The sequence below is a fragment of the Mustela nigripes genome, chromosome 12 (assembly GCF_022355385.1).
Source record: "Mustela nigripes isolate SB6536 chromosome 12, MUSNIG.SB6536, whole genome shotgun sequence".
Lineage (NCBI taxonomy): Eukaryota > Metazoa > Chordata > Mammalia > Carnivora > Mustelidae > Mustela > Mustela nigripes.
The window spans coordinates 25,102,105-25,114,303 of NC_081568.1; the positions used below are offsets into that span (position 1 = coordinate 25,102,105).

At 45.2% G+C, this 12,199-nt stretch overlaps 1 protein-coding gene across 4 annotated transcripts in view; it reads left to right on the forward strand.

The window, feature by feature from the left end:
* The window catches only part of PDZD2 (PDZ domain containing 2), a 348,893-nt gene that overhangs the window by 318,569 nt on the left and 18,125 nt on the right, over positions 1-12,199 (forward strand). For all 4 annotated transcript variants that reach the window (XM_059416953.1, XM_059416952.1, XM_059416954.1 and 1 more), the window contains 5 exons: positions 2,543-2,624; positions 4,099-4,133; positions 4,843-4,999; positions 6,529-7,325; positions 11,364-11,511. In XM_059416953.1, coding sequence (XP_059272936.1) covers positions 2,543-2,624; positions 4,099-4,133; positions 4,843-4,999; positions 6,529-7,325; positions 11,364-11,511 — 1,219 coding nt within the window. The remainder of the gene's footprint in view (positions 1-2,542; positions 2,625-4,098; positions 4,134-4,842; positions 5,000-6,528; positions 7,326-11,363; positions 11,512-12,199) is intronic.

Sequence of the window (12,199 nt, forward strand, 5' to 3'; positions counted from 1 at the left end):
TCATGCTGTTCCAATAGAAATACCACAAGGATTTGCTTTTCTTCTGTTTCTCATAATGACTGGAGCAGTGGCTACCCAATTGGGATATTCAAACCCTCCAGGTCTAGACAAGCTAAGATCTTGGACTTGCCAGAAGAAGGTCAGGGGGATCCATTTTTAGCTGGTACTGGGGCTCTCAGCATGAATAGACTTACCCAGGAAGTCTTTCACTTGTTTCAAACCCTACCATTTTTTCCCACTCAGAAAAACAGTTGCAAATATTGAAAGTTTAATGTCAAGAAAAAGTAGCAACCACTGTCTAAGCTGGTATTTTTTCCTGACTCATCTATACAACATTGCTCTTTGCTTTATGAAGTGTGTATGTGTATGTGTGTGTCTGTGTGTGTATTCAAGTGTATATCCCTGTGTGCATGTATGTGTGTTTGTTGTTATTATTTCCTGTAAGGCCCACCAGAAAGTATTACATAAACATGATGCGATTATGGTTTATCTGTTAGGTTAAAATGTAATGCTGAATCCTATATAGTTTTATGTCCTATACAGATTGCTATGCTTACCCAAATGTTATTATGTACAAATGTTATGTACAAATGTTATTATGTACAAATTGCTATGCTTATGCAAATGTTATTTATGCTAAATGTTATTTTACCACACAAAATTACCATTCTAAATTTACAGTATTCTTACCTTTAAAAAAAAGAAATTCTATGCAAGTTAGGTAATGGCCTTTTAAAATATCTCATAGTTCAGCATACCTCAGGCTTTTTAAAAATCTTTTCTATGAATAAGAACAGTTATGGGTAACAACTGATGGGGGGAAAATCCATGAATCTACCATGATAACAGTAAATATAGAAAGAAAAAAAGTTAGAAAATGACTATTTTGAAAAGTTTATTGTAAAAATTGATCCAAGTAAAAATGATCAATAATGTTAAAACCGTTGAGTAAAAACATACTGGGAGCACGATATGGATGCTGTTGCAAGCTGTCTCCTCACAGATCACTCACTGATGACCAAAAAAAAAAATAAAAAACAGTGGAAAGATCTGGTGAATTCCATCCTAACCAAGTGGTCAAAGTTATCACCAGTCATGAAACATGAGTCATTGACCCCAAATACCTCTCTGAAGCCTGAGAAGGAAACAGTTTTAGTAGTTTTTCTGCCCCCCAAAAACAGTGCATCATCTAAATCTCAGCATAAAGAAGCTATCACACAAATCCTAACTGAGGGTTTGATTGACCTGGGTTTCTTCCAAAATATCAGCATTGTGACAAAGAAAGGCTCAGCAATGTTCTGGCTTAAAGGAGTCTAAAAAGACATGGCAACTAGACCCTGAATTGAATTCCGGATTGCCAAAAAAGAAATTTCTCTGAAGCATTACTATGCAAGGGTGTTGGCTGGTGACGGTCTACTAAGATCCATGAGATAATGAGCTTGTACCAGAATGCAAATCAGTTACATCACGATGTACAAGGGACACTTTTGCCCAGCAACACACTGGTGGTGAAAAACTGAGTGTTGGAAAGCATTCTAGAGGAAAAACCTGTCTTGTTGCAAGCTGGCATCAAACTTCTTAGGAACCACTTCCATCTACAGACATTTCTGAAGGATAGTGTTAGGACAGTTGGCTAAATTGGAATAAGAAATGTAAACTAGATGGTCATTTGTATCAGTGTTACATTTCCTAGAATGGCAATAGTGCCAGGGTTATTGAAGAGAATGTTCTTGTTTTGAGGAGACACATGCTAAAATATTTCTGGGTGAAGGTTCCTGATGTCTGCAGCTAACTTCCAGATGGTTTGGTAAAAAGTGAAGCAGTGTGTGTGTGTGTGTGTGTGTGTGTGTGTGTGTGTGTAGAAAGAGCATGAGCTGGGCACCTGGTGGCTCAGTTGGTTAAGCCTCTGACTCCTGGTTTAGGCTCAGGTCATAGTCTGGCGGTCATGAGATCGAGCCCTGCACTGGGCTCTGTGCTCAGATTATCCCTCCCTCTTCCTCTGCTTCTCCCTCCCCTCCTGTGCCTTCTCTCTCCCTCCCTCTTTCTCTCTCTGTCAAATAAATAGATTTCAGATAGATAGATAGATATAGATATATCTCAAATCAGTCTTAAAAAAGCACGAGTGTAAATGTGGCAGAATGTTTAAAACCAACAACCACAAAGAGTACCCTCTTTTTACGCTACTCTTACAAGCTTTAGGTAGGTTGGTGATTGTTTAAATAAAATCTAGGGGAAAAAAGAATTAGAAGTGAAAGTTCCAGAGAAAGGCAGGTTTTGGCCCATGGTTGGTAACTGTGGCACCTGAGCGTTAACGACGCTGGGAACAGCCTAAGACCTTGTTCCAAACACACCGTCGGAAGCGATTGGCTAACCCGGTGTCCTTATGTGCCCTGAGTCATTGCTTCCGAGGGTGGACATAATCACGGGCTTTGTGGTTTCCTTCCTTATCTGCACTCAGCCTCTGACTCAGGTCCTAGCTACTTTTATTGGGGGGAAATAAATAAATAAAACCATCTAATTTGTGCTTTCTGCTGAAAATCAGATTTCAGAGCAGGAAATGGATGCAGTGATCGCACGCAGCACTTATCAGGAGAGCAAGGAGGCCAGCTCCTCTCCTGGCTCAGGTACTATAATAGCCCGTCTTCATTCAGTGTTCAGCAGGGCTTCTCAGGAAGCTCCCCTGGGGGCCCTGCCCCATGTCGGGTTACTGGATTCTTTGTCATCATTGGGTTTGCCAGAAGTCATTGTCAACCAGATCCTGTGCTTTCTCCCAGCTGCTGTTTTTGATTTCTGCTGTTACTTAATGCGCTTTATTAAAGTTCTAATCATGCATGCTTCTTACACTATGAGATAATTTGCAAAAGTGAGTTAACAGCATTTCACGTGTTTATGTGTAATTCATCTGAAATAGCCGAGGAGGAAAAGTAATACCAATATATCGGTTGTTTGGTAGACACAGAGTGTTCTCTATCCCAAAGCCTGGGGTTTCTTCATGTGAACTAAAGATTTCCACCCAGTAAGGCAACCTTCCTTCAATAATAAGTAGATATTTTTTTAGATTTCAACTTAGGAAGGGTAACCATAGAAGCTCCCCAAATCATGATTTCCGCCTTCTTAAGTGGAAAAGTTCAGGCAGAGAAGGATTGAGATAGTAAGAATTTCCTATGAATTTCAAATGGGAAACATTGCGTCAAGTTTTAAAAGTAATGTTTCCGGTAGAATGGAAATCCAAAGGGACTCTGCAAACATGTCTCAACTCAAGATATTGCCAATGTCAAGATTGATGTCAGGAGAAAAAGGAACTGAGCTATGAGTTACTGGTTGTCAGAGGAAAAGGAAGGCATAGGATTTTTTGGCAGCCATGTAATACCCTGATTATTTGCATCTGTAATTAATATATTTAGAGTGGCCACAGCCATAATGGGCTCTTTATTCGGCCAGCTCCTTCTCCTGACCTGCCTGCGAGCTGTCCCCTCATAACCTTGGCATACCCCTGCCATCATTCATGAAAGATTTTATTAAGCTGTGAAATTCATGCACAAGATCTTTTTGCTCATGGCACATAATTTAAAGTGTTGATGCTAAATCTTTTCATCCTTCTACTGAAAACCAATATAGGTATTCAACCTTCCTCCGAGTTCCTTCGTGAGTTTCCTGAGTGTTGTTTCTCTGTTCGTTGATCCTTCAGTCCACTCAACAGATAGCACTGAATACTCCCTAGATCCAGGTGCAGTGCTGAGCACTGTGCGGTCAGATCAGTGAAGGTCTCAGTGAAGCATTACATAATTGAGGAAGGGAGACGAGGGGCATCCACTTATAATTAAATTATACTGTGTGTATGGAAATGGCAATACAAAAGACTTTCAAGATTCAGAAGTTACTTCTGACTGGGATCATCCCATCATCAGGGGCTGAAAATGGGAGTTGGGATGGAGTAGGGATCGGGTACCTATGCATATGCACCTGGTCCATCAGTGTCAGTGAAGCAAAGGGGGTGTTAATGTGTTTGGCTCCTTCTTTTGTGGATAAGAATGTAAAATATTTGCAAGGATGTGAGCTTTGCTGTTTTGACAGTCTGGTGAATTTTCTCTCCAACAGGTACCCCCTTGAAGAGTCCCTCTCTTGCAAAAAAGGTGAGTCAAGGCGCACTGCTGCCTCACTCCGCTGGCTCATGAACCAATTCCTGGAGCCCTTAAGTCAGCCCTGAGGGTTTTGGCTACTTCACAGATGACGGCAACAACGCTAATTTGAGAAGATACAAAAATGGGTGTTTCTTTTATTAAATACTCAACTAAGGAAAGAATAGAGCAATAATAAAAGAACTGAGCTGTAGTTTAAGAAGCGGTTTTCAAACTGCTCCACAATAGAGGGGTCCCCAGTTGGTTTTCGGGGGGACCTGTGACTTTAAGGAGACTGGAATCTTTCCCAGCTGGCGATGGCTCAGTCCCAGTGGATCCGAGCACAGGACTCAGACTCCCCTCTTTTCTATTCCATCACTAGGCTGAACCAGTGGCTTGGAATGGCGTCCCATTTTCCTATCTCTTCCCCCAGTGTTTTTCCTGGGTTGGTTGATATATTGCTTCTGTGGCTTTTCTGGTCATCGCTAAACATTTGGCCAAAAAAAAATCTCTTAAAAACATTGTCTGGCAGCAGCTGTTGCCTTTTTCATTAGTTGTTTAATTTAGCCGTCTTAGGGTCCACGGGAGTGGGTGTCCACTCTCACCACTGCTGCAGACGGCCACGGGTGAGAACAGAGTATTCTTGGAAAGCCGGGAATTACTGTTTCAGATAACCGCCTTCTGGCGTGCCTTCCTCCTCATCCCGCTCCGTCTCCTCCAACAGGACGCCCTGACGTCTGAAGCCGAAGCCTCCCCATACTTTGCCCACAGCGTCCCAGGCTCCCTGTCAGACTTCGTGGTGGCTGCTTCTGAGGATGAGGACCCTCCGGGCAGCGGCGGCAGCACCTCCGAGGACGGTGGCCCCCCAGCCAAAACCTCCAGTAAACAATGCTATTCTCTGACTCGGGTCCCATTGGTTTATATAGCAGGACAGTATAATGTCCGGGGGACATATAACGGGGACCTGGAAACCATGGCTTTGGTCGCCTAGAAGCCAACTTTTTACCCTGACTAAATTCTGAATTTATTTTTGGAAAATACAGCCCCCGTCCCCCCGCTGACTGGCCCCTTGGTTCTGGGTCGAAGGGTCCAGGCTCATGTTCTGTACCCGAGTGTTGGAGGTGGCTCACCTGGTCAGTGTTCAGATCTTACTTACGTAGCATCATCTTGACATTTATGGCATGAAATCAGCGTGACCACCTAACAGCCTTCTGTTTTAGGGATTTCTAGCCAAATCCCAGGTCCCTTCCCTCACCAGGCCCAAACTGAATTGATTTAAGAAGGCAGCTGAGTGAAAGATTCAGAACTCGTAAGAGATTGGTGTTGTCAAACAGTTGTTTGCTTCTAAATCTCCTTGATCACGCTCTCACTGTACTGTGAGAGAATGATCTGATGCGAACCGTACTGATTCCTCCAGCTTCTGCTGGTGTGATTCGCTTTTTTTTTTTTTCTTTTCTTTTCTTTTGTTGTTTGTTTGTTTCTACTGTCTGCACCAGAACATCCCTGTCTTAGGATAGGCAGACTTGACCACTCTGGCTCTCATTTGGAACAGCTGACAAGCTTACTCCTGTCTCTGATAGAAGCTTTTTTTTTTTTTTTTTTTTTTTTAAGATTTTGTTCATTTATTTGACAGACAGAGATCACAAGTAGTCAGAAGCAGGCAGAGAGGAAGGAAAGCGGGCTCCCTGCCGAGCAGAGAGCCCGATGAGCCTAGGATCATGACCTGAGCCTAAGGCAGAGGCTTTAACCCACTGAGCCACCCAGGCACCCCTGATAGAAGCATTTCTCTCACACGGTGGAAGCACATGTAATTCGCCATACATTTAGCAAGCCCTGGACGATTTGCTGAGCAGCACGGGCTTTCCCTGTCCCTGCTTGGAACTTACATAGATAATATAATCTCGGGCTTCCCAGTACCATGCTCTAGGAGCTTCTGTGTGCCGCACCCCTCTGCCCCCAGCCGTCTCTGCAAATGAAAGAAGGGCCTCGTGTGATCAGAACGTGCAGAGGTGTGGGGCTGGCTGGTCTCCGGGCATCATCTCAAAGAGGACTTCCCAGCAACAGCATCTGGTTTGAACCCTAGCAGTGTGTTAGGCATCCTGGACGTTGAATTAAACATTTCTGTCTCTAGGCAGCATACAATCCAGAGGTTGAGGTTAAGAAAATAAATAAAATAAAACTAAGCAAACAAAAAGGGAGGCCATTAGGAAAAGGAGAGAGAGAAGCCGGCTGTCTACTGGGTGCAAATTGCAGGAGGCCATATCCTTGAATCTGGGTGGTCAGTGGCCAGAGGCTGAATGGCCAGCAGTTTTGAGGGTGGGAATGCTCCTGTGTAATGAGGGGGGATTTATAAAACAAGGCCAGACGGGAAACCCTATTCATTTGACTATTTCTTTCCCCATCCCCACAGCTCACAAGGAGCCAGGAAAACCCCGAGCCAACAGCCTTGTGACGCTAGGAAGCCAGCGGTCCTCTGGGCTCTTCCACAAGCAGGTGACGGTTGCCAGACAAGCCAGTCTTCCTGGAAGCCCGCAGCCCCCCCGGAACCCGCTCCTCCGCCAGAGGAGGGTGGGCTGCTATGACACAGACGATGCTAGCGATGAGGAAGAGTTTGACGGCGAAGGGGACTGCATTTCTCTCCCGGGGACCCTTCCCGGTCCCAGCAGGCCTCTGACAGAGGTCAACTCAAGGCACACCCTGATGACCTCTTCCAAGGTCATGGGTATCAACAGCCGGGGGGAACAGCCCCAGAAAACCGTGGTCAGCAAGGCCTCCTCAGTGCCTCTCCTTGGCAGCTCACTGGACTTAGAGGAGAGTGTCCCAGAGGGCCTGGGGGACACTCCTTCCCGAGCAGCCAACCTGTTGGCCTCTGCGGAAGCCCACAGGGGTGGCCCTGGCTGCTCAGGGAGGAAGGAGCTCTCTGGATCAAAGAGTTCCCCCAAATTAGAATACAAAGCTGACACAGGCACCCAGAGTCTGGGGAACACAGATCCCCCCAGGTCTGCCCAGCAGAAGAATGACAGCCTGGGGTCCAGGCACAAACCAGTGGCCAGAGTCAGCCCACATCACAAAAGGCCCGAGGCTGATGCCAGGCCCAGCACCTCGGAGACGGTGCATCTGACCGCTGGAGCCGACGTCCCCTGTGTCCGGGCCACTTCCAGCAAAGAGACCAGGCCTGGTTTTCATCCAGGGGGAACGGCGGAAAAGGTAACTGATCTCCTCTTTATAACTTGGGACCTGAGTCACTACCCTGTGAGTGAGGATGGGGTGTGTGAGAGCGTGACCCGCCTGGAAGAGGGTCAGTGGCTGGCGGCTTCTCTTGTCGCGGTCATTCGTTGCCGTCCATGGGCTGCTCGGGAGCCTGCCTGCGTATCAGCAGGGAGGTGGGGGCCCGTGCCCAGGGATCCGGTCATCGATCAGCCTGCCGGACGATGAAATCACTCTCTTGCCTGGACACGGGGCCATGGTGGATGAGGGAAGGGGGGCGGGAGACTGGCGAAGAGCACCGGCTCTGCTCCGCTGGCGGGTGGGGGACCACGGAGGCAAGTTTTGGACCCAGATCGTCTCCCAGACCTGGGCTGACCATCAAACACAGCCTAACAGTGCTTCCCTCCAGTTGATGAGGTTCCGAGCGACCCTTTTCTCTCCCAGACTTTGGGGATGATGTGGAATGATTCTCACCCTCGTTGTGAGAATCACATGAAATAATGGGCACGCTAGAAACCGATCACACGCTGGGCCGCCTGGCTGGCTCAGTTGGGAGCGTGTGACTCTCGATCTCGGGGTTTTAAGTGTGAGCCCCATATTGGGTGTAGAGATTACTTACATATAAAATCTTAAAAAAAGAAACTTATAACACACTACTTTAGATGCAAGTCAGTATTATTTATGTTACAGCTTTATTGCACATATGCTACAACGATGTAGAATTGTCAAATTGCTCATTTGTAATCAGTAAACTTCCACTTAAGCAAGGAGAGTGTGAGAGAAACGAATGTTGTTTACGATCTCAACATAAATAGTTTCTCTCTGAGGTGATTGTAAGACCGTGTTTATAAAGATGCGTGTTCGAGTGCTTTATACAAACATACGTGTAAACAGACCCAGAAAATATGAAGTCATAAAAACTGTATTAGGCAGAAGGGATTTTTGTTAACTGTATAGAAAAAGTAGAAACATCCATCCTTCTTCATCCTCCTAAAAAGTGTTATTGGTTCCAACTAGCATATGTTCTTTTCTTCTTTTTTTTTTTTTTTTTAAGATTTTGTTTATTTATTTGAGAGAGGGGGAGAGCGCAAGCAGGGGGAGGAGCAGAGGCAGAAGCAGGTCTCCCGCTGAGCAGGGAGCCTCATGCGGGGCTCAATCCCAGGACCCTCAGATCATAACCTGAGCTGAAGGCAGAGGTTAACCAACTGAGCCACCCAGGCCCCCCCTACCATACGTGTTTTAAAATGCAAAGTTAATAGGTTTCAAAAAGTATCCTCAGCCCGTTTTGGATATCTATATAAATCAGGGGTTTTATTCATGATAGCTTATATAGAGCTTTTGTCATTGTGAATGAGTATTCCCAATAAGAATTTCGAGATGCATTTAAAACTTTTGCACAAAAGTTTAACTCTTCTTGGTTGTCTTCTACTGTTTTCATTGAATACTTTTTAAATTGAGACCAACGTCATATAAGAAGATTAAACATTTTAAAATACAGTTCCGCTCTCTCCTCTGCTGCCACCTTTGGGCCACTTTCTGACTACTTAACTCAGAGGGTGAATTTTAAATAAAGCTGATATAACTTCATAGTGAATTTTCTCTTTTTATAGTAGGTTTTAGATAGAAGAAAGGTAGATAAAATAATTGACACTTGGCTAAAGTGAAATTTTGAAATATTAAATGTGAATTTCATTTATTCAGATAAGTCCTAACCCTAAGTGCTAAACTGAGGAGCTGCTCTTATAGTCTTGGATATCATTAAGCGAGTATAAAGACAATAATGTCTTACATCTAGAAAGCCTTTTGTGGGCTGCATGTGGTTTCTATAATGGTTCACTTAATCCTCTTTTATTTAAAACTCTATGAGGGTGCCTGGGTGGGTCAGTTGGTTAATGTCCGACTCTTGATTTTGGCTCAGGTCATGATTTCAGGATCGTGGGATCAAACCCCGGGTCAGGCCCTGTGCTGCTCGTGGAGCCTGCTTAAGAGTCTCTGTCTCCCTCCAACCCTCCCTCACTGTACGTGTGCTCGCTCTTTCTTTCTCAAAAAAAATTAAATAAATAAATAAAGTAAAAAAAATAATAAAATAAAACGCTATGAGTTAGACAGGGCAAGTCTATTTTTTTTTAAACATATAATGTATTATTTGCTTCAGGGGTACAGGTGTGTGGATCATCACTCTTACACAATTGACAGCACTCACCGTAACATATACCTCCCCACTGTCCATAATCCAACCACCCTATCCCGCCCCTGCCACACCCAGCAATGCTCAATTTGTTTCTTGAGATTAAGAGTCTCTTATGGTTTGTCTCCCTCCTGATCCCATCTTGTTTCATTTTTTCCTCTCCCTGCCCCCTGCAACCCCCTACTCTGCCTCCAAAATTCCTCATATCGGAGAGATCATATGATAATTATCTTTCTCTGAATGACTTATTTCATTTAGCATAATACCCTCTAGCTCCATCCACATCATTGCAAAGGGCAAGATTTCATTTTTGAAGGCTGCATAGTATTCCATTGTATATATGTACCACATCTTCTTTATCCATTCATCTGTTGATGCACATCTAGGCTCTTTCCATAGTTTAGCAATTATGGATATTGCTGCTATGAATATTTGGGCCCATGTACCCCTTAGGATCACTACATTCGTATCTTTAGGGTAAATACCCAGTAGTGTGATTGCTAGGTTGTAGGGTAGCTCTACTTTTAACTTTTTGAGGAACCTCCCTGCTGTTTTCCAGAGTGGCTGCACCAGCTTGCATTCCCACCAAAAGTGTAGGAGGGTTCCCCTTTCTCCGCATCTGTGCGAACATTTGTTGTTCCCTGACTTGTTAATTGTAATCATTCTGACTGGTGTGAGGTGGTATCTCACTGTGGTTTTGATTTGTATTTCCCTGATGCTGAGTGTTGTTGAGCACTTTTTCATGTAGACAGGGCAAGTCTTATCTCCATTTTGTCCCCAGTTTTTTAAAGATTTTTTATTTATTTATTTGACAGATCACAAGTAGGCAGAGAGGCAGGCAGAGAGAGGAGGAAGCAGGTTCCCTGCTAAGCAGAGAGCCCGATGTGGGGCTCGATCCCAGGACCCTGAGACCATGACTTGAGCCAAAGGCAGAGGCTTTAACCCACTGAGCCATCCAGGCGCGCCTGTCCCCAGTTTTTTGACTGTGGTAAAATACACCTAACAAAAGCATGCAGTTCAGGGGCAAACATTCATAATGTGCAATATCACCGCCATCTCCAGAAAACTCTGTGCCCGTCCTACAGTAACCCTCCATTCCCTCCCACCAGCCCCCAGAAACCACCACTCCACTGTCTCTCTGATGTCAGCAACTCCTAGTACCTCATCTAAATGGAATCAGACAGTCTGTGTCTTTCTGTGACTGGCTTCCTTCACTTCCCATAATGTTCTCCAGGCTCATCCCGACTGTAGCATGTGTCAGAACTTCCTTCCTTTCTAAAGCTGAGTAATATTCCATCATAGGTCCGTTCCACATTTTGCTTGTCCATTCATCTCTCAATGGATACTTGAACTGCTTCCACATTTTAGCTATTGCAGACAGTGCTGCCATCAACACGGGAGTACACATATCTCTTAGAGAACCTGCTTTCGATTCTTCTGGGTCTATACCCAGAAATGTGATATCTGGATCGTATGGTATCTCTATTTTTATTTTTTTGAGGAATGTCCGTACTGTTTTCCGTAGGAGCTGCACCATTTCCCATTCCTGCCAGCAACGCACGCAGGTCCCTTTCCTCTCCATCCCCGCCAACACCTGTTATTTCCGTTTTGGGTCACAGCCACCCTTGCGGGTGATTCTCCACGTGATTCTGATTTGCATTTCCCTGATCACCCTCATTTCAAAGTTGAGAAAACCGAGGCTTAGGCAGAGTGACAAGACCGTGTAATTTCTAGCGGCCTTACCCCCAGAATCTCGGAAATTTCTTAAAGCAGAGCTTTCGTGTGTGATGTCTTAGGGCGCAGGAAACCTGAAAGCTGTCAACAGTGACTTGTGGTTGTCATTGTGTCAGGAATCTCTGGGGAAGCTGTCCATCATCGGCGATGAGCATGTCCCTGCCAGCTGGGAGCCTGCTGCTGCCCTGTCCCACCCAGATGCCAGCCGCTGCCCAGAGAACCTGCTCAAAGCTGCACCAGAGCAGGGTCAACAACCCAGGACAGGTAGGATTATTTCATTGCTTGTTAAGCTTCAAGATGGGAGAGCAGCCCTTACCCTAATAAAAATGTTACATGTGGAGAAATTTGAGGGGGGAAAAAAACCCTCTTCCACAGATTAGTGATATTTACAAGCTGCCTGCATTTAACTTTACTAGATCATCATGCCTGAACTCATAGTTTTAATTCCACATCAGAGTGGTCCATTTCCAGCCACTTGACACTCCTTACTCTTTTGTGATGGGTGCCTTCATGAATGAGACATAAGATGACATAGAGGAGTTCCTGCCCTTCAGAATTTCAATACTCGGCTCACGTGAAATCAATTGCACTGAGAAATATTTTTTACTTCCTGCATCTGCAGAATATAATGTTTGAGCGGCATGCAGAGAGGTCAGTAAGATGCTTTTGGCCTGGGTGACTGGTGCTGGCCCCAGCCAGCCGTCCTGAGCACTAATGCGTCTGCCTCGGCACCTCTGTGACCGACTCTAGCTAGGAAACTGCACCCACGTCTGCCGTGGCCTTCCGCACCTGCAACATTGTTTGCAAAGGCTGCCGGGCCCTCTTCCCCTTCGTGTGCCATAAGTGAGTCATTGTCCTTCCCATGATGAGATTGGGGAAGGCGGTGACATCGAGAACTGCTTCTGTGTCACGTAACCTCCGTCAAAAACGCTCTTCAGTTACACACTTTGCA